Here is a 27,256-nt window from a genome sequence, read left to right as displayed (position 1 = left end):
TGGTATGTCGGTTTGGTGTTAACAGTAGATATAAGGATATGTTGATCGTTGTTACAAGTGGCCATCACCGACTTGTTATGTCTGATTCACTCGGTTCAATCCTGCTTGCGATTTTCAGCATCGACATCGAGCTTCGCAGCGACCCTCCACGCTTTTGCAGCCCGAGCGACGCCACGACTGAACATAGCGTGGAGATTCTCATCTTGTGGGCCAAGTTTTAGCGTCCATTCTGCGGCGTTCACGTGGAATGAATCGTCGCATACATGGGTAAATTACTTCCAAAATGCAATTTAATTACAATTACAATTACTTTGCTTCAAAAGTAGTTTAACTACAATTCCAATTACTACTACGTGAAAAGTATTTAATTACAAATACAAATTGCTTTTAAGAAGTAATGCAATCACTTTAAAATTACCTATTTCTGAGAGCGACCCGAGTTAAGCAATGTAACTTTAAACGAGTTGCATAGAATGCAACAGACTTATTTAAAAGACTTCAACTTGAGGTCTTTTAAATAAGTCACCCGCGATCAAGGGACCGAGTTGGTCCCGAAACGTCGGGAGTTTTGCTTTTAATAAAGCTTGGTTAGAGTTTCAAGTTGAAGCCTTTTAAATCATCCCTAACCAGACGGATGTCCGTCGAAAATGTTTACAACATACTTATTTGTTCATTCCTTGCCCGAATGTTTGAGGAGGCTTAAGCATTGCTACATAAATGTCACATATTGTACTTTCCTTTTATGAATTTGTTTTAAATTCTCGATGGAGCTTTACAGTTTGGAGCAATGAAGTACTACGTTCTTGTATTTTTATTAAATATTAATCAATTAGTTCATATGCTGGAAAACACCAGATCGCTAATTGGGTTGACAGACTTTTGTTAGCCAGGCAAATAAAAAAGCGACAATTATTCACACAGGAATATTTTACAAATGTTAATATAAAAGAAAAACCCACACGCGCTAATTCGATCACATTCACATACACACATCATGGTATTGTAAAATATTTACATTGAGTTGAAATTATAATGGCTCAGAAATAAATAAGTACCGAATGGGGACTCCCGAATCATTGGCGACAATATTCACAGGTGCGAGGTCAGTCTCCAAAATGGTTATGCAAATAATATCCGAAGCAAAAACAAGAGGTATAAACTTGAAAATAGTACAAAGATAGCCATATGCGACGACAGTACTGGAAGGGGTACGTAAAAAACTGGCAAAGAAGAAAGAAAAATTACTTCAAAGTCTCATAGACAAAATTTCCAACCTCAGCTAAAAGCTGAAGCTTAATTTTGTTTTCTCTCAATATTTTGGCATGTTTAGGCTTTAGTTTTCTTTTCGCACCGCAGACAGCGCTACACGGCGCCGTTAACGTAGGCTCGAAAGAGGATTGTCTCTCACCCCGCAGTGTAAGCAACAAAACAACAAACAATGCGACCCTATTTATGTTGTGTGTGAGTGTGAGTCTGTGTCTTGAGTGTTTCACCGAGAGCTATAGGCCGCTTGTGCGAGCGCTGAGGGTTTCAGAGAGGTTCCGTCAGCGCCGCAAAAATTTTGCAAAAGTAATTGTAATTGTGAAAAGACGGTGAGAGTGCAGGCGAGCTGGTGGTAGCTAATCATGTCGTATTACACCTGAGACCGCGGTGGAAGAAATCGGAAGAACTTTCAGTAGAAGGAACAGACACAGAGAACGTCTCAAAAACGCTCCCTGTGTCTGTTCCTTCTACTGAAAGTTCTTCCGATTTCTTCCACCGCAGTCTCAAGTGTAATACGACATAATTGTAATTGTGCCTGAAATTTTGCAATTACTGACGCTAGAAAGTAATTAAATTACATTTGCAGTTGCTTTTAGCCGAAAGTAATTATTTACAAATACAAATCACCAAGGAAAGTAATTAAAGTATAGTAATTTAATTACTGTAAGTGAATTACTAACAAGTAGGAATCGTCGCACGTCACATTATTTACGGGAAGCTTTGCGGTGTAACGAGCCTCGTCAATTTCGCTGAGGCCACTAAAGTAGTAAGACACTGCTAGGACGACGAAGAAGCAACAATGCTGACGCGAAAAAGAGCACGGGGGCTCACACCGCGACGCCGACATCACATTCCAGTGGTTTGTTGATGCTGCAGGATGCGGTGTTTCTTGGCCACAGCCCATCGCGCACGGTACGGCGCTGCTGGCCTGTCGCTCGGGGCGCTCCAGTTTGTTTGTAAACATGATCCCTACTCCATGAAGTAACGAGGGTGGAAAACGGGGACCAGGTAACGGGGTTGAAAAAGACGGAGTTATTTACTTCTAGAAGTAACGCCTTACTTTCTTTGTTTTCTTCAAGTTATACAGTAACGTTGTGACCTACGTTAAACTAGAAAAAAGAAGAATCGGGGCAAAAAATATAACGCACTGCTGGAAGGTCAACCGCGAAAACAAAAACTCTTTGATCTTTAATTATCAGGCTCGCGAGAGGCAATTATTAGAATCAGTCGAATGTAGTTCCACGAGCACGACAGCGCGCCAACTGTTCAACTTTGCGGGTGATGTCTGTGCTCGTCTGTTCTTTCGGCGCGTCTGGGTGGTAACGCAAATAAGACCGAGTTGGGAGATTTACAACAAGGTGAGTGATGCGCAAAATTCTCGTAGAAAACAAGCAACTATCTCGTTATTCATCCAAAAACTTTCCGAAAGTAAACACTCGCTAGCCTACGAAGGAAAAGAGAGAACGAACATTAGACTGGTTTTCTCGCAAGCAAGAGGGAAAAGTTAACGAGCCGCGCGTTAACGTCCAAGCCCGGAACTTCTCGGAGCGCGTTCGAGAGACCCGGAAAGTCCGGTGGGCAGCCGGAGGAGGAACCCCAAGCGCATTGCCGGCAGTCGTCTGGGAGGCGCGCGACAGTGCTCTATCTGCTGCGGCAGACCGCCGCCGTCGGCCCTTGTCCGCCAGACAGGGCAGGCCGCAGACGGCTTTGCAGCGACGTGTCACTGCGGCTTCCGCGAAGAAGGATCATCAGCGCTCGCCAGGAAGACCCATCATTCCGGATTGGAAAAGGGCCGCCGCCACGACCAAGCGGCGGCGCGCCGCTTATCCCCTAGTCGCGTCTGGTCGATAATAATAGTAATAAATAGAGGGAGAGAGAAGGCTGGCCTTTATGGAGGCGGAGAGGGAAGCCGCCGAGGGGGAAAGCGCGGTCGCCATGGCAACCATCTCCTTGAACGCCGTTAACATCTGCGCAGGCGCACTGGGGCTCCCGCTCCTAATGATAATTAAACTTGGCGGGACTCGTCGGCCGACGGTTCGTGCGTCTCGCAGGTCGGCCCCGGAGCTGCGCTGCTCGCGCCCGCGAGGACGCTGGCCGACATCGACGGCTTGGGCGGCGGTGTGCGGGTTGCCGCGGCGGCTTTTCGGGCGACGACCGGGCAAAAAGCGCGCGTCGACGCGGTGACGGTGGACCGGCGACGCGCCGCCAATGGCCGCCGCCGCCTGGGCCCGCTGACTATCGTCAGGGAGACGGAGCGAGGCCGGCGCCGCCCTGGCGGGGAGTCCCGGCGACGAGCCGCCGAGATCCAACATGGAGCTCGTGCGGCGGTCCAAGAACTTCAGCGTGGCCGAGAGCGACGCGCTCATCTCGCTCTGGAGCGACCCAGAGACCCAGAAGAAGTTCGACTCGGCCTACCGGCACTCGGTCATCTGGGAGATGATCGCCAACAAGCTGCGCATGCACGGATACGACCGCTCGTCCATCGACTGCAAGACCAAGATTAACAACCTCAAGGCGACGTACTTCAAGTTCCGCAGGATCTACAGCGCCGGTGAGTGCCGTGGTTGTGGTCGCCCACTTCCTTCCTGCTCGTGCGGGGGTGGCTCCGAAGATGGCCCCGCGCTTGCCCGTGTCTGCGGGATCGATAACACGCCGCGTGCAGGCGGGCCAATGTTTTGATTTGCGAAGGCGACCGTGCCCGACGGGGGCGTGGGCATCGCGCGCCGACAGCTGCGGCCGGGAAGTCTTCCGCTTCACGCCTCGCATCCTTTGACCCCGGGTGCCGACGCCCCGTCGCCGGTCGCGGGCCGGCCTTGGCGCCGTTTGACGTTTCTCACGTGTCCGCTGGCGTCTGGGGACATCACGCCTCCCCGCATCGGCTTCTCTCGTCCATCCGAATTGCTGGGGGGTTGAGTACTTGGCATCATTTTTTTAATGTTTTATTTGAGAGCGTATATATATGGTTTAGATTGGACCGGTTAGGTTAGGGCCCGGAAGCGAGCACTTCAAAAAACGCTATTCGCACTGGCAGAGGCGCATACTTGCATTTCTAAAGAGACGAAAGGAACTGGCAATATCGCGTTCGTGTTATACGCTGGAAAAACTCTGCAACACGTTAAAAAAAGGGGAAAATAAAATAAGAATAGGCGTGCTTTGCTTTGTACCTCCAGTGGCAGGCAACAACAATTAACAGATTGGCCAAATTGCACCCGGGTCTCGCTGTTCCACACTGTCTTCACTGGATTGCAGAATTGGCGCGAACGCGACGGAGGTGCTTTCTCTTATATTACTCCTCGCGTGGAGTATTTACTCGCGGAAACGGCAGAGTTCACCGCCTCAGTGGGCGCTGCGGATAAGCGGATTCTACTATTGCTCTGGCATGTACCCTTCGATCAATCCCTACCTACTTTTGATAGAAAGCGGGGAGAAAAGACCAAGAACGGCAGCGATTGCTTGTTTCCGTTTAAACTGTGTCTCATTCTCCGCGGCCCTCAGGGGTGTCCTTCGCGTGGGGATTCGTGCGGTGTTCTCTTTTGTTTTCAGAGTTTTCGGGGCTATCGAGTGCAGATTGCGAGACGACAGTTTTTATCTGGGCCCGTTAAACGTCCTTTGCGGTGGAAGACCACTGTTCCGTCGTGAACTCTGGTCGATATTATCTTGGAGAACGCCGCTGTAGCGAATGCCCCGTTTTTCCCGCGGCTGGCGGAGAGGCGTTGGGCAGCTCATGAAAGCGCCGGTGTCAGCGCTGCCCGGCGGGACACCGGCGACCCTCGAGAGCCGATTCGAGAAGCTCGAACACGATCACGCACGCCAAAGAGGGAGGCGGTAATGGGATGGTCTCTACGTCCCGCCACATTGGCAGATCCCTTTGGTTTTCGTTTTTAAAGCCATCTCGTCTACCTGGTCGCCTTCGCTGAAATGAACGCCGTCATATGGACGTCGCGGGCAGAGCTTCGGCGGAGGAAACGTCGTCCACCACGACGGATGATCTCTGAGTGGTCGAGACGTGTCCCGAGGTGCTGATGGAACGACGAGGTCGGCGCTGGCAAATGCCCTCGCCTGTGCGCCGCGGGTACCAGTAGCAAAGCGTGAAACACACGTGAGCAAAATATCGCGCCGCAGAGCGGCGTAACCATGACAACCATTGCTTCCGACGCACATTCATAGCACTCCTACGTCGTGTACAAAGAGTGTTTGTTGCAGACATGGAGGCCAGATTTACCTGCGTCACACCTCAGCCATGTTTCTTCATACATGCTCTGAACATGTCTGCAGACAGTATTACCAATGTGACACAACAGGCCTCATACAGTGCCTGCAGGCTGTATTTGTATTACCAGTGTGACTGTGCGGCTTGCCACAGTGTTTGAATACATCGCAGAAAAGACAATCTGCAAACAGATTCGAACGCGAGTCACAGCGAGATCCGTGCTTCGAATCATCTGCATGGCAGTGAGTTCGAGGAGAGAACTTGTCACGCGGCATTCGAATCAAGGATATTGCGGTGACTTTCGTTTCCGGACTGTCTTTTGTATACGAGCAGTGTGATACCGGCCCTGAGGAGGTTTGTGAGATCGCCTAAATATGGCGATAGCTCTCTCTCTGCCATGGCTCTAAGCATCCTAGAAATCCCTAAATCAGGACGATACACGGTCGACTTTTCTATTAAAAAAAAGAGAAGTAATCAAAGATCGTAACGCACCGAGGTCATTTCCGGCGATGGGAGGAGCATGTTGCGGAAGCAGGACCACTGTGAGTCAGTAGCGAGCGAAGGATCCTCGCGCCTCCGACCGCTGGAACCGCGGAGTGATATCTTCAATGCGCGCGGCTGGTTGCCCATATAGCCCGGACCAACGTTGGCCCGGACCAACGTTGGCCCGGACAACGATTCAACCCAGCTAGCGCGCGCTTGAGCGCTCGGCAACTGACGACCGGACATATCACTCCCGCGGAGGACAACAACTTCAACAACCGTAGTTTGCTGTTTTTGAGACGATGATTGCAGTATTACGTTCCTTCTTCTCGAAAAATTTACTTTTTTCTAGTACTCTTTACTTGTTTCTATGATATACAAAAGCATGCACATTTTGCAATAACCAGAGTTTCCAATCTCAGTGAAATATCGCGTTTTCCTTGGTCACAGCTGACTGCAGGCACAATGACCCTCCCATCGCCGGAGATAATTTCGATCTTTGATTGTTTTTAACAGAAAAATCGCCCGCGCATCTTTATGATTTTTGTATTTCTAGAATGCTTGAAGCCCGCAGAGTGAGTTATTATCGCCATATTTAGGCGATCCCAGAAATCCCCGAGGGCAGTTCAGGTTTTTGTTATCTCAACGCGAGCAGTGCTTCAGCGGTCGTGTATATTGCGTCTCGTGGATGTTATTAGGCTTTACTGAGAGGATATAAACGGTCTGTAGAGAAAAAAAAAAAAAAAAAAAGAGAAAGACGTTTACAACTTGCCCAACTTACAACACTTCTACGTTTACAGATCCTTGTAATGCGAGATCAGAACGCAGCTCTTGAGAAGGAGGACGGGAGTGTGTTTCCCTAGGCACCCTTTCTTCCTCCTCCTTAACCCGCTAAATTTAGCGGGAAAGTTTTCCGGCTATATTTAGCGGGAAAATTTCCTGGTGGATAAATTTAGTGAGTTAAGTTTTCCCGTTAAAATTAGCCGGGAAATCGACGTCACGTGACCTCAACATCAATTAAATTTCCCGCTAAATTTAGCGGGGCGGTTACGCCCACAGCGACGAAGACGACGCGAGACGCGGAAACGGCCGCCTAAGAAGCTGCGGTCTAAAATGTTTTCAAATATGATCGAAATCCAGATTTTAGCGCAGATGGCACGAGTTGGCTCTAGTGATGTCTCCTTCGGATTTAACGTTGAAAGGGAAGCAATATGGCACGTGTGGTATACCAACAGTTTCGTAAGTGACTTTGGAGACGTTCCCGGGCACGACTTGTAGCAACTTGTCTGCGTTTTCTCGCGAAACATGGCGCCAGACAGCAGGAAGTTGAAGCCGCCAAACATTGTGTTCGCGGCGTTCTTGTTTCGAGGTGCAAACGTGGAGCCTTTTGAAATTCTGCGATGCAAGACCATGGAATGGCAACGTCAGATAAACATATAATAATGCGCATTTATAACAACCTTCAATTAGAACCTGTATGTTAGTTAAATGTCACGTTGCTGTGGTTCACTGCGTCTCTGCCGTCAGGATAATGTAGTCTCTCCCAGAGAAGCGGCGAATGAGTTTCCCCGAATTCATTTGGTTGTGATTATCATTTTCAGCGAATGTCATTACATTTTCCCGTGCCGCGGCGCATAAATGACATTTGGCTCGCTGCAAATGACATTAATTTTCCCGCGTGACAGGGCTAAGTTACATGCTAGTTCAGACACCGTGCATGTGTCCAAGTTACGGCGTGATTGCTGCGATTATACCGTGCCGCTGCTAACTTTCATCATAACTAGGGCAGAACGGATAGCAGTCCGACTAGGTTACCGTTGAACATACTCTGGAATCTTGAGAGTTCGAGCCTCACGAAAGCACGCGTGTCCGTTTGAGATATCCCCTGTTGTCGGGTTAGTAAACCGCAATCGATCTATTTTACCAACTTCCGCTAAGCTAGTAATCTATAACTCACTCTGGTATTCGTACCTTAGCTACCATCAGCTTATCTGGGACGCGGCCGCGGCGGGAAATTTCGAAGGTATTCCTACTTGGAAAGAAAATGATTGGAACTACTTCCAAAACTCCACATGACTCCCCCCCCTGCTAAGCTTCTTTTCTTTTTCTTTTTTTTAAGCGATTTTATAACAATACATTGCATTTAGAATTACAGATTGACTGCAAATTTCGGAAGAGAGCTGAGACGAAATTCCCGATTTCCGGCGAATCTTGACATGCTGAGCAAAAACGTTGCAGCCCAGCCTACGTATACGGTGCGCCCCAAACTTAACGCCGCCACGAGATGGTCCGATTTCTTCACTTTTTGAGCTATTCCTGTACATAGCGGTCGAACGAGTTCGTACAAATTTGCGTCCCCGATGGAAACCCAACCTGGGGAAGGTATTCGAGCAGCTGCAACGACCAATTTATTTTTGAATACCATGAAATAGCTCAATATTTGCGTAACCGAGTGGCGGCGTTAAGTTTGAGGGGCACTGTACGTCACGCTGAATGTTGGGAGAATCATAGTAGGACACACTACGTAAAACAAATGATGAACTATACACTGGCTTGTTTACTAAACATCCTCGTGAGTCGCGATTTGCTCCTTGACTCGCTTACCATAAATGAGCCTCGTCACTTCTGTATACAATAGTCTATCAGTGCCATTATTTGTGCATCAAAGTGTGAAATAAAAAGTCTGCATCTATTGCCACTGTATGGGGCTGGGGACCTGCTAAGCTCTTTTGCACCTTTTTCCCCCGGCTTTCTCTTCATGGTATGATGAAAAATAGGGTTATTGTTATTATTACTATTATTATTATTTGTGTCGTTTCGGTCTCGACAGCCTAAATCCCCGACAACAAAGGCTAAGCCGATTTCTTCTTTCTTTTTTTTTAACCGGACAATTATGATGACTTTTTTTGAAGACACAAAATAAAAGATGGCTCCATCGGGATACTGCGGCTGACGTCAGTCCACGAGTGCGAAATGTTGATTACAGATCTTGAAGTTTTACCGATTAGCGTCCTGAAGAATCGTCTGAGCACGCGCAGGCGAGTTGAAGATTTGCAGCCCGTAGTCCAAAATGGCAGTAGCAGTTAGATTTCACGAAACGAAATGCTGCTTCGCGCTCTCCAGTGACGAACTGTAGCCGTCGGGATCCCGCGAGGCCGACGGCTGACAAGCACCGTAAGTCCAGCCAGGAAGAGACGTCAGTGTCCATGGGGAGAGCTGTGGGTCACGTGGCTGCAGCACGAACTCGTCACACTGACCAAGTACTGAGACACTCCTGGTGGCAGGCGCTCCAGAGGAAGGTGGGGGAGAGGCAAGGCTCGGGGAAAGAGGACGAGAGGGTCTAAGCTTGCCAATGAATGGCGTGCAGAGGAAGTTTCTTTGAGAAAGATCGCTGTTGCCGCCACGCTGATTCCCCGAAGAAATGCGGGAACATTCCGCGCCTCGGTTATATACAACAAAGCATGGTGAACGCTTTGTTGTATGCTCTCAGCACTTCTCCGCGGGGTGAACATTCCCGAAATTCCTCTTTTCCCTGGTGCAAGCAGATCAGCTCACTTAGCGTGTGCATTAAAGACGGCGGCCGCATATGATTGGCTGGGCGATCACTGCGTGATGTAACCCCTAGCAACAGAGGTGCAGTGGGGGACAGAGGGGCCTGTACTTGGGCCCACAGCTTGGGCCGCTGGCGGGGCGCCGCGAGGCGGCGTGTACAGCGGGCCCAAGGGGGGTTAATATTTTGTAATGAGCCATCCGCACCGCAGACTGTTGTACCAAAGCGTCGTTAACGGTGGGGCCGGGCTGGGTTAACACTTCGACTCTTTCGCTGGGTGAGGCTCTGGCAGGGCTGCCAACACGGAAGGTCAAAATTTCCTTAGCGGACCCCTGACATTTCCCGATTTCTGCCGAAATTTTTCTCGCTTGCCCAAATAATTATATGATACTAAATATTCGATATTCTCTGCATCACTTCCATTTTTCCGATAATACATTAATAGCCTTTACGCCTCGCGCACGTCTAGCACAAAAAAGAGAAAAGAGCTTATTGGGCCAAAACCGTGACCAAAGCCAATGTGGTGAAGAGAATTGTTACCGGGGGATTCAAACTGACGAATGAGACCCTGTCTTCGATCAGATGTTATGCGCGTCATCAGAACATTGTACTGCTTTAATAACTACATTAGCGCTTTTTATAATAGTCCAAAACAAAAGATGCAACGGAAGTGAGATTTCCCAAACTCGAACATAGGGAACACGACACGCAGTAAGTACTGTTTCGTGTACGGCAATTCACGAAATTTTATTAGTCATGGTAAGTCTGCATCTCGGACACGTAAGTTTGTATCTCCAGACATCGTAGTATTTCTTCTTGTACTCATGCATCTTTTTAAAGGAGGCACAGCGGCTCTCTCAGAAGCTTCTATAGTTGACTGGTCTCTACTCCATAGATTTTCACGGGGGCGAAGAAAACTGATTTTTCCGAAAAATATTCGAGTGCTCCACAGTTTTGCCAGCACAGCAAACCGCCAAACGGCTGAAGCGAATAACCTAAATATAGCCAAAGCCGCTGGAATTCAGTGTTATTAAGAAAAAAGAATCATAATTGACCTATGACTTTTTATATATGTACGGCACCCAAACGTTTCTCTCAAACTAGCAAGATGTCCCTTATTCCCTACATAAAGATTAATATTACCGTAATCTGGGAAACTTCCCTCAAGTTGGCAGCCCTGGGCTCTGGTCCTCAGAGCCTCTTTCTTTTTGCAGCTTCCCCCTTTCCCTCGAATCTGCCTAGTACGGTAGCGTGGGCCCCTCCAGGTGAATTGGTCTGGTACGGCAGCGCGGACCGTTTTAGTCTTTTCTTTTATTTGTTTGGCCGACGGGCAAAGCGTGGTGGCGAAATGCCAGTAAAACTTGTAATTCTACGGAGCCTCAGACAGCCTGTGTTTCCCTCGAAATGCCAAAAAAAATGTCCCCGAAAAAAAAAAAAAAGTACCTGGAATAAATGTTTTCGTCAAAAAAGACCCCGGAACAAACGACCCCGTAAAAAATTGCCCAAAGTGGGAGAAAATGGCCCCAATGGGCAAGAAAAAAAAAAAATATTTCCCCCGGAACTCATTTGCAAGTGAGAGGAGTTGTAACCTCGCAAATTTGCTCCCAACCCAGTAATTGCGTTCTGGTATGAAGTGCTGTAATCATTATTGTTATTTTAAGTTAAAAAAAAAGGAAGATGCACTTGGACACACTGGCATGAAACGCGGAATGAAAGGTTTGGAAGCATTGTTGGTTACAACAATGAGCCACCCGAGAGATATGAGAGGCCATCGACGCCTTACGCTCAAAGGAACCGACCGTAAGGATAAAAATGGCCGATGATCCAGCCAGCGCTCCTCCCAAGAAGAGGAGCAAGTCAGCGCTTGTCCAAATGCAACGTCGCCTAAAGAACCTCTGGGAGAAGTACGCCACTGAGATGACAACAGTTGCGAACATCTTGCGCGCAGTCGACCATTCAATTCGATCCTTACGTTTCTCCGTGTACTTAGAATATTCACGTCATTTTGTTGAAGTGCATCTCCCTGTTTCTTTTTATTAAGAACAAAAAGACAGAACTTAGAACTAGAAGGTGATTACATTTTTGGAAGAACTTGGCGAGGTTATTATTTTCCGTTTCAAAATGGGTTCGCGTGAAAGTTTTTTCTTTTTTCTTACCTCTTGGGACCATTCTTCCCTACATGAGACTTGGGACCATTCTTCCCATTTCTTCCTACGCCCTTTTCTACGTAGCTCCCCCAAAGGCGAAACCCACAGGTTTTTCGGAAGGAATCGTTTCCCGGTTTTAAGTTCCCTTGTTTAAATCGTATGGAGTCTGCAGAGAAAACGAGAAGCCTCTTGAAGTACGTTGCCTGTTCTTTTTCTGTCTGCCTTCGCGTTTTCCGTTTTACTCCCCTAGTCTCAGGTTTACCATAATGTTCAGAAGAAGCCTGTTTAGTGTGCATCGAAGCCAAGTAAGTCCTAGATCACCGTCAGAGTCATCTGGTGGTTACTACGCGAGTTACCGTTGCTTAGGTCCCGTTTCTACCGCACAAAAGATTTGGGACTTTTCATTCGTCGTTCTGCTCGTTGCACAGATTGAGGTAGTAGTAAATCTTCCTTAATTTATGCTCTTGTCTAGATCATCCACAGTTGTTAATCGCCGAACCTTAACTTTCGAAGGCGCCTCGATGCCCCGTGGTGTGCTGGCGACACAGCAATCGTTGGCAGCTTTCGCCAATGGCAAGGATGAGGCGTACCACGAAGGAACTTTTCGAAACCACTGGTATCCGAGCTGATGACATCAGCCAAGTCAGTTAGCATGCAGTCAGCACGAAGACGCGATCCCCGGTTTTCAGACTTTTCTCTCTCAGAGCCTTTTGTGAGCAAAACGAGAGCAGTGCAGCAGAATGTGAAAACGTTGGGAAGGTAATCTTAAACGCATATCTTGGTTCTTAACGCTAAACTGTACCCGTAAAATGTAAAAAAAAAAAAGAAGAATTATCCTTTTTACACTTGTGAAGAAGGAAGACCAGCAGCGCTGTACTCGATACACGGTGTGCTTCTTCTTCGTCATCGTCTGTTTTACGCGCTTTTTCCTACGATGAATTCCTACCAACGCGCCCAACTATCCATTCTTTTATTATGGCTGGAAAGGTTGCCGCCATCTACGAGCGACGGCGGAAACCATACTGGTTGTGTGCTTGCCGCCGTCGGTAATAGATGGCGGCAGCTGTCCAGGTAGGTTTGTGTCGACATACACGGACACGATCCTGGGGAACCTAACCCTTGACAGCTCCGCTGTAAAAAAAAGGGATAAAAAAGAAGAAATTGGGATGCTTGGGTGGAGCAAACCCTGTCGCTTCGTGTACAAGCCTCTTCTGGGTACATCTCTCCGGCCTTTGAATCTGCGAATCTGCGAGTGAGCTTCAATGAATCCTTCTGTGAAGCAGTCGAAAGTTGCGTTCTCCGGTGTTCTCGTCTCGTTCTGAGTCCAAGTGGCGACGTGCACGGGTCGACTCCTCCGACATTTCGCTCGTCTCGGCGCTTGAAGATGATGTCGACTTCCATCGGTTGGACTGGTGGGACCAACGATCGGTGCTGAGCATCACCGAAGAAGTACGTCTTAAGTTCTACGCGCACTATCGGAGGCCTGCGCAGAGTGGGATTCTCGTTGAGAGAGCGAAGACACCGGGTCGAGCCTCACTTAGCGCTCGTCTCCAATCTCCGCCCCGCAAAGGACTCCGGCGTTGGACGTGGACATTTTGGCAACACGGCCTTGTTGAAATTTTCGAGGCTCTGTGTTACAAGTCACACTCTATCACCTGTCACCACGAAGAGAAAAGGAAATAAGAAACAACTACGCTTCACTTCGAATTTTATTTAGAATTTATAGAATTTAGAAGACATTTAGAATTTTATTTGTGTTTTTTTATTTAGTAGGACTCGCTGCCGCCGAATTGATCGGCGGCAGCGAGTCCTTGCCTCGAAGTGTGTCTACCGGAAGCGGCGAAAACGAGAGAGATCCCGCGTCGTTCGGCCGACGACAGGGGGGGGGGGGGGGGGCGGGGGGGCGGGGGGGGGGGGGGGGGCAGGCGTGTTTGCCTCCTCCTTTCCGGCGGCGCCTCCCCCTCTCGGCTCTTTTGTCTCGTCTTTTCCGGCTCATTGTTGTCTGCGCCGAACCAAGCCGTCCGCACAGGTCTTCTCTCCCTCGTACGTCACCTATACAGGTTAAGAAAGTTAAGGATGGAAAAGAATGAGCAGACTAAACGCCTAAGAGAGGAGGAGGTTTCCTCCTGTTTTCTCCAGCATTCCGCCTGCTTTCTCCTCTCCAACTGACCTTTCCCTCGAAAGCTCATTATACTAGCTACCAGCTCCTACTATTGTCTTTTGCGTTGTCTATCCTCCACTCTCCCAACTATTCGTCGCTAACAAAAACAAGCTCGTTTACGAGAGAGTGACGTCGGCAACGCAGCCCAACGCTTGGACTAGTGCTGCTGGTAACGCGTCACTCACTGCTCATACGAAAGACACGCTGTGCGCTGCAGCCAGGATGACCTCGAGCATGTTCTAAACGTGTCTGCTTCATCCCTGTCTGCAGGCAGTTCGGTACAAAGGAAAAAGTGCTTGCAGGTTTGGCTTTTGTTGATGTATGTGACTGCGGGGTTTCGTCTTTTTTGGGGTTAGATAACTCTCAAAATTCTGGGACGTTTTTTCGGGTTTATTTTTCCCGAGGTACTGGCTACCTTCGGGGTCAATTTAAGCTGTTCAACAAAAAAGAAAGAAAAAGAAGAAGAAATGACCGTTATCGGGGTTGGTCTTGAAGAAAACAGGGATGTAGGATTCTCCAACCGCAGGAAAAATGGCCGTGACCGGATTACTTGGAAATCGTCCCGGTACCGATATGAGCAGCGGCCCTCATGGAGGGACCGAGCGACGCCAAGGAACCGGGACATCGCCGCTTGCTGCGATTGGTCAGTCCCGGTGGCCAATCGCAGCAGGCGGCGATGTCCCGGTCCCGTCCCGCCATGTAGATTAGGGCCCCAGGACACGAGGTAAGAGAAGCGTCGCAAACAGTTCAGTGCGGGCTGTGCTCTGAATAGTAAGCGCAGAATAAAGCTGCAGTTACACGAGCTTGGATTTTTCTTCCTTATTCGGAAACAGTTCCGATTCGGGGTTTTTCGGTTTTTCGGGATAGGAGGGAGCTTTCGTGGACCGCGTTCTCCCCTCCGCTAATCCCTCCGCTACGAAGAAGCCGCTACTGCGCCTGCGCGCCGATGACCTTGACGGTGGAGTTCAGGGTATCGCAGCGGGTTGCGGAGGCCGTTGCGGGACGGCGAAAACCACCTACGAAAACTCCCTACTGATAAAACCGGCCCGGAGGTTCAGTTTAGGGGTTAACCCGGACATACAGAAATGACAGAACCCATTAGTTACAAGTAACGGCTGTACGACTAGCGCCTTACCTCTTTCGATGATGGGCAAGATACTGGTTACACCTTTGAAAGGCTAACCGTAACAGATTTACTCTAGTGCTATCGAGTAACGTATAGAATTTTGTTGCTCGTTACGTCTATAGTTGTCAAGATTTCCGGGAGGCACAAATTACCTTTCAGATTTTTTCAGGCTCACGGACGCCAAGGTGTGAGTAAGCAATCTGCTTATTCACACCTTGCAATCTGCTAACGCTTTCACATATCTAGCATACCTTCCTACATCAAGTTGTGAAAGATTAGGAACGGGCAACGAGGATGCCACGCACTTATCTTAGTGATGCGATTTCAGCGCATTTTGCGTCGCCAGGCTACGCCGATGGGTTAAACATATGACGAATTCGCGTGGTTCTTTCTGCGCGCTCTCGAGCGCTCTTTCCAGAGCGCGCGAGATCAGGTGGTGGAACGAGAGCGCTGTTGCCTGATCGGCTGGTTCATTCCGAGGGCGCCTCTCCCTCTCAGAGCGCTCCCGTGGTACTTGGACGGGGATCACGTGGCTTTGTTGACGATAGCCGGCAGTGGTCTGTGCGGGGTCCGGCATGACGGCGATTGACATGTAGTTCTACAAAGTGCTCGTGCATTCGACGGTGCGAGGATTATGACGGACGGGACGACATTCGTTTGTGAACGTAAAAGGAAAAGTCGACGTGTGAGGTATTCCCAGTGCTTCCACGAGATAGTTTATCTCCAAGCGGTGATTCCGCGAAGCCTCACCGGCGAAGAAACAGCTCGCAGAGCTCGCCGCTGTTTTACGGTGTTTTGTGGTCGCTTCAAGAAATTTGTAGGTTTGGTAAAAGTGCTTTAAGGTGTCTGTTGTAGAATAAAGGGAAAGCCGAATATTTGTGTCTGTGTTGTGATTTGTGTCACATGGCGATATTCAGCTTGCGCGATATTTCGCCGTGAGAAAAATGCGGTTTATTAACCTTTTTATATTTGCCTGCTCTGCCGTACTCATGACCACTATCGCAGTGCGTTCACTGTCAAATATGCGGTGAGTTGACAACTCTTTCCGAGCATTAGCTTTCGTTCCGTTCATCAAAAGTCAATTCGCATACTGCTGTTTTCTTCTTTTTTTTTTTTTTTACATGCCGGTGCGTAAAACAATTTACGTCACAACCGTTATTTCATTACGTGGCGAGTGTAAAGTTTGCTCAATCGTCCACCGTACGCTGTAAAACCTTTTTTTTTTTTTTTTTTTTTTTTATGCGATACCAATGTCAAGAAGTTTTACTTCCGTGACTGGTCTGAGAATCTCGGAGCGCTCTGAAGCCAGCCGTTGTGATCGGCTGAAAAGGATCCCGAGTAGCTCTGGCGGCGAGAAGAGGGCGCTCTGCTGAATCAAGGTCAGAGGAGAGAGGCGACCACCCGAATTCGCCAATAGTCCGTTCACCGTTAAGCTGAGACCATAGAAGCTCCGCCTTCAGCGCGAGCTTTCTGCCCATGGTAACATAAACGTTCGCGCGCAGGCACGCGGAATTAAAGCACTGCAGAGGCCAGCGAGCTCGCGCTGAAGGCGGAACTTCTACACTCAGCTTACGGGTGAACGGAATATACTCGTATCTCGCCGGTAGGCGCGTTCTGGTTCGAAACAACAAATGCCAAGTGTAGAATTAAGCGGTGCGCGATGAAATCAAAGTTGAAGCCCTGTATGTTTATTGGGAGTGCGCTACAATTTCGAACGCGTAAACGGCGCAATATAGGGGCCATCCACTCCGTTCGATGTTACACGTAAATCAACGTGGATGGCTGCTCTGAAGCGCGAGTGCATCAAATTCGTCGAAGCCGGCTTTTAACAGACGCAGCGTTGTATTTTTTTTTTTTTCGCTGACGTTTGCGGTACATTGGGTAGAAAATAAATGCTTATTTTAACTCGTTAACTCCAGCATTTGCTGCTCTCTTCCCTTTTTCTTTTTTATCCTATTGCGGTGGAATTTTCTGCCCCGAATCGATGCTTTGATGACACCACCGCGCTGTACTCGATGGCGAGGCGCGGCGAAGTGGCCGACGAACATCACCCTGGCGTGCGTTGGGGTCGCCGTCGCCTCCGAAGTAGAAACAGCACAGCCTCTATCGATAACGCTGATTTCGTTCTGAGCCTAAATCTACGACGATGCAAGGGGCTGCGCGCACGTCCTCGGCGCGGCAGCCATGAGCCTGACCCGCAGCCAATTGTCCAGCGGCTTCGCTCCAACCCTCCAATCATTGAATTTTTCCAATTGTGTCACGGAGCAAAAATGTTATGCCTCTTTTTGTATCTTTATTTTGCTTACGGTAAGGTAAATATATCTCCCCAAATAATCTGAATTTTCCGAAAATTTTCTTTCTCCATGTTCCTACGTTTGATGAGGTCCGTTTTAGCGCAAATTTCACATCAGCGCAGAAATCATTGGGGGTGCCCCTTGAAGCGGTATTCACTCGAGGGAGAGATCCCGAAGATTTCTCCTCGGCACGCGCACGGCACGACGAAAACGGGCGCGTTACTTCCGCGCTCCTTTACTCTTACTCCGACGCTCCCAGTTTCATACTCCGAGCGTAGGAACTAAACGGAGCACAGCGTAACAGGAGCGCGACACACCGAAACTAGGGAGTTTTAGGGAACCGTTTTTTTGCACGTCCGATACGGTATGATAGGCTCTCCGGTTCAAGCTGCGCATGCGCCAGCACAGAAGACTCGCGCATGCGCAGTTCGGACCGGAGGGCATGCATCGTACCGTATCGGGTGTGCAAAGAAACGGTTCCCTAAAACTCTCTACTAGGGAGTTTTAGCAGGTCGTTTCCACACGAACGGTTCGCCCTCGAACGAATCCGCGACGCCACTGCGCAGGCGCGCGCGAGTCGTTCGGGGAGTCGGGAGGCTCTTCTCGTTCGTTTCTCCCATTCCGGCCGCTGGAGTCGTCACCGCAACGCAGCCAGCACCGTTCACGACTCGGGTAAAAAAAAGATGGCGGTCGGTTCGGCGAGCGCCTTCGCCGACCCAGCCGAGCGTTAGGCTTAGGACAGCGGGAGGCGATTTGCCGTCCTGTTAGCCTGCTTCGTTTGAGATTGAACCAAATCATTTTGAGGACTGTTCACAATGGTAACAATCGTGAATGTTATAAACTGCGCATGCTAGTAAATTTTTACGATCTGCGGACAGACTAGCTGCCGTGCCGACCGCGAGCAGACGAAATGATTTGGTTCGACGGCAACCAACGTGAACGATCGTTCAAGTTCAAGATGACGGAGACACACCACATACCTTAACGGTCGTTCAGACACTTTTTACTCCATCTAGTTTCGCAGTTCTTGAAATTCCGACCGGTAAATGTTACGTCGGCCTCTTGTTTACATCAGTCGTACGCCGGAAACACGAGCCGCCACCAAGGTGTCCACCACCGTCGCCACGGATTTACACGTCGCAGAATGTTTCACATGTTTACTAGAAGATGGCGCCACCGTTAAGCAGGATCATCATCATTGTTTACACGATCGCGCCACTTTCACGATTCGCTAAAGTATGTCAAATTTGACGTACGGTTTCACGGAACGGACTAGCTGTACCGTTCGTGATTTCGGAACCGTGTGCTTGAAAAACGACTCGCTAAAACTCCCTACTGTCTGCGAGCCCCGTCCTTCCGCACGGTTGTGACGAACTCGGCATCTCGTGGGTACTGGTGGCAGAAGCCGAAACTATTTCCCAGATAAATTAATTAAGGACTCCGTAAAAAGGCAAAAAGCAAAAAAAAAAAAAAAAAAGAAAGTGGCAAAGGTAGGAGGTTTTTACGAATCTTTTAATTGTCACGAAAGATTTGAAGTCTCGCTTCGGCTGAGTTACCTTGACCGATCTATTTATTGACTATGCATGAGATTTAAGTGAAAGACAACATGCTTTAACCCGCTTGCCGACGCCAGAAACTCAAACTTGTCAGATGTTCCGTGGTTCCGTCTTGCAGTACGAGACGGAACCCGTCGTTCTGCAACGCCGATACCCGAAACACGTCCATTCGTTTTCAGGCGAGATGCACGAACAAACCTTTTCCTCAACGCTAACAGATGCTTTGCATTGATTTTCCAATCATAAAATCTTTTTTTTTTTTTTTTTTTTTTTCGCTGTGGTCGGTTTGAGCAGTCTAAAAAGAACAGCGGTCCGACTGTCTTCTCATCTCGACAACTTTTCCGTTCCGACCTATCGGCACGCTACCTTTCGATAGATGAATTCGTTTTCAGGCTAGATTCACAAACAAACCTTCCCCAACGCTAACTGATGTTTCGACTTTCCGAGTTAAGCCTTCTAAAAAGGGTAACGGTTCGGATGCCTTCTCATGTGGACAGGTTTTCTATCGCTGTGCTGCCGGCACGCTATCCTTTGATAGATGAATTCGCTTTCAGGCAAGACGCACGAACAAACAATTTCCGGAACGCTAATTGTTGTCTTGGTTTATGAATCAAATCGTTTCTAACTGCTGGATCAAGCACTCTTCAGTTGAAAAGGGTCAGAGGTCTGGGAGCACCCTTCGTCTCGACAACGTTTTTGGTCGGCGCAGCCATCTTGTTTGTGGACGCGACTTCGCGGAGCACGAAGAAGCCCGAAGTCGTCGGAAAGCAGCTGCACATCACGGCTACCGCGCACCGGACAAACTCGCAACCGCCAGCTCTGTGCGCTGCCACCTTACCGGTGACGTCACGGCTCTTGTGAGGTCACGTGACGAGTGGTCACTTTTGCGTACAACATGGCGGCAACCGGGGGGGGGGGGGGGGGGGTGCCCCTTTCGAACTTCCGGTTTATCACTCTCGTCAGAGCGCACCGAACGCTGCTGTTGAGAGTGCGACCGCTAAATGCCTCTGATAAACGTTCGTGTGAATGCTGAATTCTGGGAGGGAGTGTCTCTGGTCCGTGGATCATTGACGTCACGGACATCCCTCTCCGAAAAGCATCCCCCGTGTGAATACGCCTTTAGTCGAGGATCGTGGTCCAAGTGTCAAGCGAAAAACGTGCCCCTCGAGTCACGTGACGTGTCTCGAGGGGAGGGATCACGGCGCGTGGTCCCGCGTGGGCACCCTACTCCGCGTCGCCGAGCGACTCCTGTCGACTGCGGCGGCCGATGGCGGGCTGCGATAGCGGCCGGCCTCGGAGAGACTTCCGCAAGGACGCCGGCGGGCAGCCCCTAGACGCCGGCCAGACAGCGCCGGCTCGTCAGGGAGACGACGACCCTCGGGACCGAGGACGGAAGCGCTCGCGCTTGCCAGAGCACTTCGGGGCGCTGCCTCCGTGGCTCCGTCCTAAGCTCTTTTGTTTTCTGTGTGTGTTTTAGCGGCGGGGGGACGGGGGGGGGGGGGGGGGGGGGGGAGGGGAGGGGGGGGGGGCAGATTAAGCAGGCCGTCCTGCTTGAAACTTTGAAATGTTGCAAATGGCGCGAAAATCGTTTGCACGGCAGCTCTGATCACAGACGGCTTTCGAAAGGCTTGGACGCTTGAGCGATGACTCGCTTCACCCGACTTTCTTTCGGCGTCACTCTCTGAGCAAATCTGGCTACACTCATCTAGGTTTCAGCTGCGGTCTGTGTGCGATTTGTGTCGGCTGCCCGGACAAAAAATGGACCAAGGAGAGGCAAAGGATGTAGTGAAGCCATGGCAACGTGCAATGTCTCACCGCCGCGCGCCGCACTTTCACTTTCGAGTAGACTACAGCGGAGAGCTATGCCGGCCGATCCAGCGATAAGAACATGCCACGTGACTTGGCACTCTGCGAGCCAGGCCAAACGGAAAAAAGCAGATGCTCTCAAAAGTCTCTTCATACGCTTGCGTTTGTCCTGCACGCTGCTTCAAATACACCAATGCACATTGCCTGTGCCCCGTGACAACCTTGGAGGCAAATGGCGGTGCAGCACTCGCTCGTGGTTCTCGAACGTTCGCGCAACAGTGGTTTTCAGTATTTGTAAGGAACGTCGAGCGTGAATGTTATCCAGAGACTTTAACTCTCAGCGCTGGGTTGGCTTCGCTGCCTTGTGTAACGGCGCCTGACATCTCGGTTATTTTCTGGACCGCCTTGTATTTGCGAAGAGCATGTGCTGTGGCATATTTCAACAGAGTAAGAGCTCAGTCCAGTGTTTACATATCCACAGCCCCGCGTGCAAGTTCCACTGCCTAGCACGCGCAAGTTCGTTGCTTCGCAAAGTGAGTAAATCCATTAGCTCGAACGCTGAGAATGGTACCGGCCAGAAGCCCTTTTTTGGAAAGGTCTATACTTCGTTTCATCATCGCTCAGTGTCTAAACTATAATGCTTTTCATATTCGTTGAGTTAACCAAAGAGAGCGTTGATCCCTTGACAACCGTGGCTCTGGTCATATATTTGCAACTTTCAGCGATAGTGGTATTCCGTGGTGTGAGAGGCGCGCTCCCTAACAGCTGGGTGATAAGCTTCACAATAAAGGTGTATACGCTTACATCTTTCTGACGGGGAAGTACGAAGTAACACCCTTATGTCGCTCGGAGTCGACAAAACTAGAATCTCTTACGCGGCGCATACCCGTTCTGCTGTTCTACGACTATCCTCGAAATGACTGCCATTTTGATAGGCACCAGTGCGCCCCTTATATAGGTCGTTGCGAATACTCAGCCCGTTCTATCTACAGCGTCGCAAGCTGAAAAGGGCCGCGCTATTATTGGCTTGAATGTAATGTCGTTGGTGGGCATTCAAACTTGTTTTTGCAAATAAAAAAAATTCGGTAGTAGAAAATGTACACTGGAAAAAAGTACAGCAAGGCTACGCCAATGGCTCTTGCTGTGACATCAGTGCAGGCAATAAAAACATCGTTCTTCTGTCTTCAGCGTCGCTCGTACTTAGGATGAAATAGAGCTATGGTAGGCTGATCCACCATGATTTAGCCTTGAGTATACACCAACTCATGTTTACAAACAAACCGGAGCTCCCCTAGCGGACGCCACCGGCACCGCGCATGCCCGGTGGACGGTGGGCAAGAAGCTCGCCGTCGCCCATAAACAAACCATTGAATCGCGTTGTTGTCGGCGTCGGTGGGAGTCCCCGTGCTCTTTTTCGCGTTGGAATTGTTGATTCTACGTCCTCCTAACAGTGTCTGACTACTTGAGCGGCTTCAGCAAAATAAACGAGGCTCGTTACACCGCAAAACTGCGTGAATAATGTGACGTGCGGCGATTCATTTCACGTGGATTCCGGAGAATGGGCGCTAAAGCCTGACTCCCACGATGAGATTCTCCACGCTATTTTCAGTCGCGAAGTCGCTCGGACTGCAAGAGCGTGGACCGTAGTTGAGATGGTGGACGTCGATACTGAAAACCGCATGTAGAATCGGGCATTAGAAGTCGGTGACGGCCACTAGTAACAATGATCAACGTCTTCTTGTATCTACTGTTTACACTTAGCCTACTTACCCCAACCAACCTTCAAAAGTGTTTCGAGGCCTGCACTTACTTCTTATCGCAAATACCGGGTCAACGTTTGGTTTACGTGCCGCTGTCGTTTGAGCGAGCTGACGACAAAAAGCAGACAAGTTTGAAAGAGCAGACGACAGTTCAAAGGGATGCGCAATAGAGTGGGGGTAAGAAGCACCGCGTCCCGCGTCAACAAACCATTTGAATGTCACGTTGTCGGCGTCTGTGTGAGTCTGCATACTCTTTTTCGCGTTGGAATTGTCGACTTTACGTCCTCATAGCAATATCTTACCACTTTATTCGTCTGAGTGAAATTATCAAGGTTCGTTACGCCGCTAAACATTGCGTAAATAATTTGACGTGCGGCGATTCATTCGCATTAACGCCGCAGAAGGGACGCCAAAACCATGATGAGATTCTTCTAGCTATTTTCGGTCACAACGTCGCTCATGCTGCAAAAGTGTAGAAGGTAGCGGCGATGATCGACGTCGATACTGAAAATCGGAAGCCGGAACAGACCAAGCCTAACAAGTCGGTGATGGCCACTGGTACCTGTGATCAACATCTCGTATCTACTGTTTACACCGAGCCAACTTAAGTCTTTTGAGGCCTGCAACTACATCTTATTGCAATTACCGGGTCAAAGTTTGGTCACCGGGCCGCCGCTTTCGTTTGAACGAGCAGACGACAAAAAGCAGACAAGTTCGAAAGAGCAGACGATCAGGCGGCCGTGTGAATTTGAAGACGCACTGAACCCGCGGGTGGTCCGGACAACTTGGCGGTTTTGTCTCGTTCATGTTGGAACAAAACAAATACATCTGGCGACCACAAAGTGTTGCCCGCACAAGCAATCGTAGTTCGACAGCGTCTGATTTGCCCTTGTCACGGCTACTATCCACGTTCTCGGACGAACGGAGGGGGCAGAAACACATGAAAACTGATCTTCAAACCTTTCCAGACTCTCTTGGTACAGCCACCGTCGCAGCATTTCGACAAGAAGGCAGGTTTTTGTCTGGTTTCTCTCAAAAGAACGCGGGAATGAATGCTTCGCACCGCGACTTCTGCCCACCACCCCAAACCGGAAGTGCGACCGACGCGCCACCACCGCGGCGTGACGTAGGAGAGTTGAGTTCGTGTATAGTCCATGGGCTGGTGCCGAGAAATGCAATGGTCCGTGCAATTTTCAAATGAATAAAAGAAGATGGACCAGTGAATAGCCCATATGTATCAAGCGGACGCTACAAACCATCGGAGTTACTCTAGCACTGGAAGCATGTTACTTCTTGGTTTCACCTTGCGATTCATGGAGTTTGAGGTCACGTGGTGCTGGATTGGCTGGGATAGAGTTGCTGGGAAATAACTCGATGCATCGCCCACGGTCACCACTTGAAAGTGAAAAAGAGAAGTGCGACGGCGATGGCATCAAGAGTTGCCATGGCATCGCTACGTCATACATACATCGTCGGACTGCTCACACTCGTTCGTTGCTAAATTACCGAAGCACAAAAGAGTATGCTAGGAACCTCGGTACACGTGCTGCACGCACTCAAATTTTTTTTTTTTTTTTTGGTGTAAAATTACGGTATAAATAAAAATAAGGCGGTGAAGATATCACGTACAAGATGCCATTTGTTTTATATTTTTGCTTTCGAACTCTTACTGCACCAGACGCCAGCGCGTGCCGGTGCACCCTCGGGCCTCGTGCTTGGGTGCTTTGGCAAAATACTTATTTGGCAGTTTTTCTGAAAACCGATTTTTGCCGTGCAATGTGTAAGGCAAACGGCGCGTGCCGCGCGCCGTTTGCTTGACGGAACTTTGCGTAGCTATAAAGCCAAAGCTATCGGCGCCTGTGCACTCGCGCAGCTTCAGCTCCGCCCAAAGTTGTACACGCGAACACTTTACTTACTCCGGAATGCCGCAGGAAGTTGGACCCGACGATAAACTATTGAAGGGCTGCAGGCTGGGGCCATTTTCAGCGTTCATGCCTACGGCGCATACTTCGCTCTATTTCCGAAGCCACGAATGCAGCCGTGCTGATCAGTGCAGATCGCACGCTGGGCTGTGGATTTTCAAACATTGGAACGGGCGTTCATGCTGCGCACGAACTATAATTGTATGAAAGGAAACAAGAATTATAAAAAAAGCCGCAAGAAAAGCATTGTTAGTATCTTTGATAAAAAGCCGAAGATGTCTTCTTCGTTTTTTTGTTTGTTTGTTTTTACAATCTATTAGCCCGCATGAGCAGATGCTGACAGAGGCTTAAACAACGCTTTAAGGTCACAAAATAACAGGCAAGAATGCTCTCTCTTCTGCCAAGCACACGCTTGTTCGTTGATTCGGAAAGCGAATAAAGCATCCGCTACGCACATGAATACTGAACGTTGTACCGGCCAGCATTCCTTTGTTTAGAAACTGTTGGGCTCAGAAGATCCCACCGCCCAGCTTGCGATCTTCGCAGCCCTGCATGCGCATGTTCGTCGCTTCAGAAAGCGAATAAAGCACGCGCCATTCACACGGACTTCGGAAACGGCGCCGGTCCAAAGTCCTTCTCTGCCTACGATCGTGACTCCTACATATTCGGACGCTAATCATTATTCCACGAAGCGAAGTTAACAACATAACTCTGGGTGCGAAAAATTGTTACAACGCACTGCCTCGTATTCTTTGGCACCAACCTCCATGCGTCCAAGATGTGACGCCGAAGGGTGCCAACGACTTGCGATCGAGGTGTCAATTGTGTTAAAGCGACTCCATTAGTCACGCCAGTGACTAATGGAGTCGCTTTAACACAATTGACTTTTAGTCGTAAAACCGACTAAAAGTCGGTTTTACTGAATTTGGTGGCTACGCGTAATGTTTAATGGTCAAGGTACCTTTGAGTTCGTTTGATTTTCACGCAGGATGTAGACTTCGCAGACGTGGAGCGAGAAACATGCTCCGCCCGAAACTTGGCGCCTGCAAGGTCGCTTTCCCGCATGACTGTTGGGTCCAGCTAGGCGCCCGACGTGACCGCTTCTCCGTCAATGCGGAGTTTGCGACGGAAGGAAAAGGAACGCGATACTCCGGCTCTGCAAAGCGCAGCAGCGACACGCGGCGTGCGCAGTCCCGTGATATCACCGTTGTAGGCGTTACCGAAAAAAGAAAAGTAACGTAATACGTTACTCGTTACTTCCAAATGAAAGGAACGCGTTACCCACATACGTTAGCTCAAAATAGAAGGAATGCGCTACCGTTACCGACAAAAAACGTAAGGCACTTTACTTTTGCCTTGTGAATGGACCTTTTCCGAGAAGCGTTCTGCGCACGCGCGAGTGCCCGATGCCAAGCGGCGGAAGTCGGAACGAAAAATCGAGGAAATTCGGAAGGAGGCTGTATATCAGCGAGTAGAACACGTAACTGCAGCATATATATAATTGTGTTACACAAAAAAGAGCGTCGACGGAAAGGAAAACACGACGTTTGGGTGGACGCCACGGATGCCCCTCTTTAAAGTCGCCTTGGGCAGGCACCGCTGCTCAGAGAGTGAAGAAACTGGTAGCGTAGCTCCCATTATCGATTGGTAGCGCAGGTAGGTCACTTCCTCGATTTTTAGTTCCTGCAGCCACCGCCTGGTGCCGTCGGTATGTGGAAAAGGTCCATTAACACGTTTTACTGTTTCGACGTTAGAGGTAAGTATAAGCGTCATACATCAAGAAACATTATGTCCGTCCAGAAACTGAACATAATTAGTTTATCTTTTTCACGGCTTCACTTAAATACCTACAAGAAGAAGAAAAAAAGACACATAAAATCGCCAAAAACTAAACTATTTACGTAACTCGGCGCCTTGAAAACGAAGAAAACTGAAGCGTAATTTTTTTTTTCTTTAAAGTGTTGCATCACCCGTTACTCGAAATAAGTAACGTGAGAACGTTACCGGTTACTGTTTTGAAAATGTAGCGATTACGGTACCGAAAGAAGTAACGCGTTAGTGGCAACGCCGTTACTTGCAACGCGTTACCGCCAACACTGCGAGATACTTCCACGCCACGCGGGCTAGGACATCTCGTAGCGTCCACCGCGGTCCATCGTCAAACAGAGCATACGTCCACCCGGCCCCTCTTTGCTCCGACCCCCCCCCTGGTGCTCTCGTCCCTTTCGTCATCGAAGCCCGATGGCCGGGCACAGCCCCCGAGAACTAGACAGGCGTCCGCCCTTTCCCCCAAACGTCCTCACAAGTAGATTCAGACAGCTCCGCATCGCCAAGACGAACGTGGAGCCTGAGCTTGTTGCGGCGGCGCTGTTCACCTCATCGTCGATCCGGCCGTATAGAAACAAATTCCAGGCCGAGTCAACGACTTCATGCACACACTAAGGGAACTGATCTGCTTGCCCCAGGGAGATCGGTTTCGGGAATGTTCACCGCGCGGAAAAGTGCTGTGAGGCTACATGCTCCATGTTTTGTTTTAAATAAATGCTGCGCGAAATGTTGACGCGTTTTTTCGATAATCAGCGTAGCGACCACAGCGATTTAGGCCAAGTTTTGCTATCATAATATTCCTTTTTTTTTCGTCCGCTTTGTGTGTGTGTGGCGGCAGTGATATTGACGAATTCTGTGAAAGAGTGTTCACTCAGCAGCTGGAAGAAATGTTTCGGGGGCAGAGAATTCCCTTTTCGACCAGCATAAATGTGGTTAAATGGGGGATAACTCGCGGAAATAAGTAACTATGTTGTACCCGGTCATACATGCATCGATGACGTAAGAAAAATTGTAAACACTTACGCAGCCCTTAATGTGAAGCACAGCGGCAGCTGAGGTGTGACGTCGGAGCCGCTGAGGTGTCATTTCGGAGCCGATGGACCGAATGAACAGTAAAGGTGCACGCGCGGACCACAGAGCTCGCAGAGGCG

At 49.3% G+C, this 27,256-nt stretch overlaps 1 protein-coding gene across 2 annotated transcripts in view; it reads left to right on the top strand.

Moving 5' to 3' along the window:
* The first annotated feature begins 3,240 nt into the window (after positions 1-3,240).
* Positions 3,241-27,256, top strand: part of LOC8028162 — an 82,473-nt gene continuing 58,457 nt past the window's right edge. Inside the window, exon 1 of one of the 2 annotated variants that reach the window (XM_040502098.1) lies at positions 3,241-3,814. In XM_040502098.1, the coding sequence (XP_040358032.1) occupies positions 3,574-3,814 (241 nt within the window). In that variant the 5' untranslated portion in view covers positions 3,241-3,573. The remainder of the gene's footprint in view (positions 3,815-27,256) is intronic. The other variant, XM_040213535.2, reaches the window with a different exon arrangement.

Source organism: Ixodes scapularis, unplaced genomic scaffold (assembly GCF_016920785.2).
Source record: "Ixodes scapularis isolate PalLabHiFi unplaced genomic scaffold, ASM1692078v2 PGA_scaffold0__279_contigs__length_252992795, whole genome shotgun sequence".
In the NCBI taxonomy this organism is placed as follows: domain Eukaryota; kingdom Metazoa; phylum Arthropoda; class Arachnida; order Ixodida; family Ixodidae; genus Ixodes; species Ixodes scapularis.
Note: the sequence above shows the minus strand (reverse complement) of the source record. Positions and strands in the feature narration are given on the sequence as shown.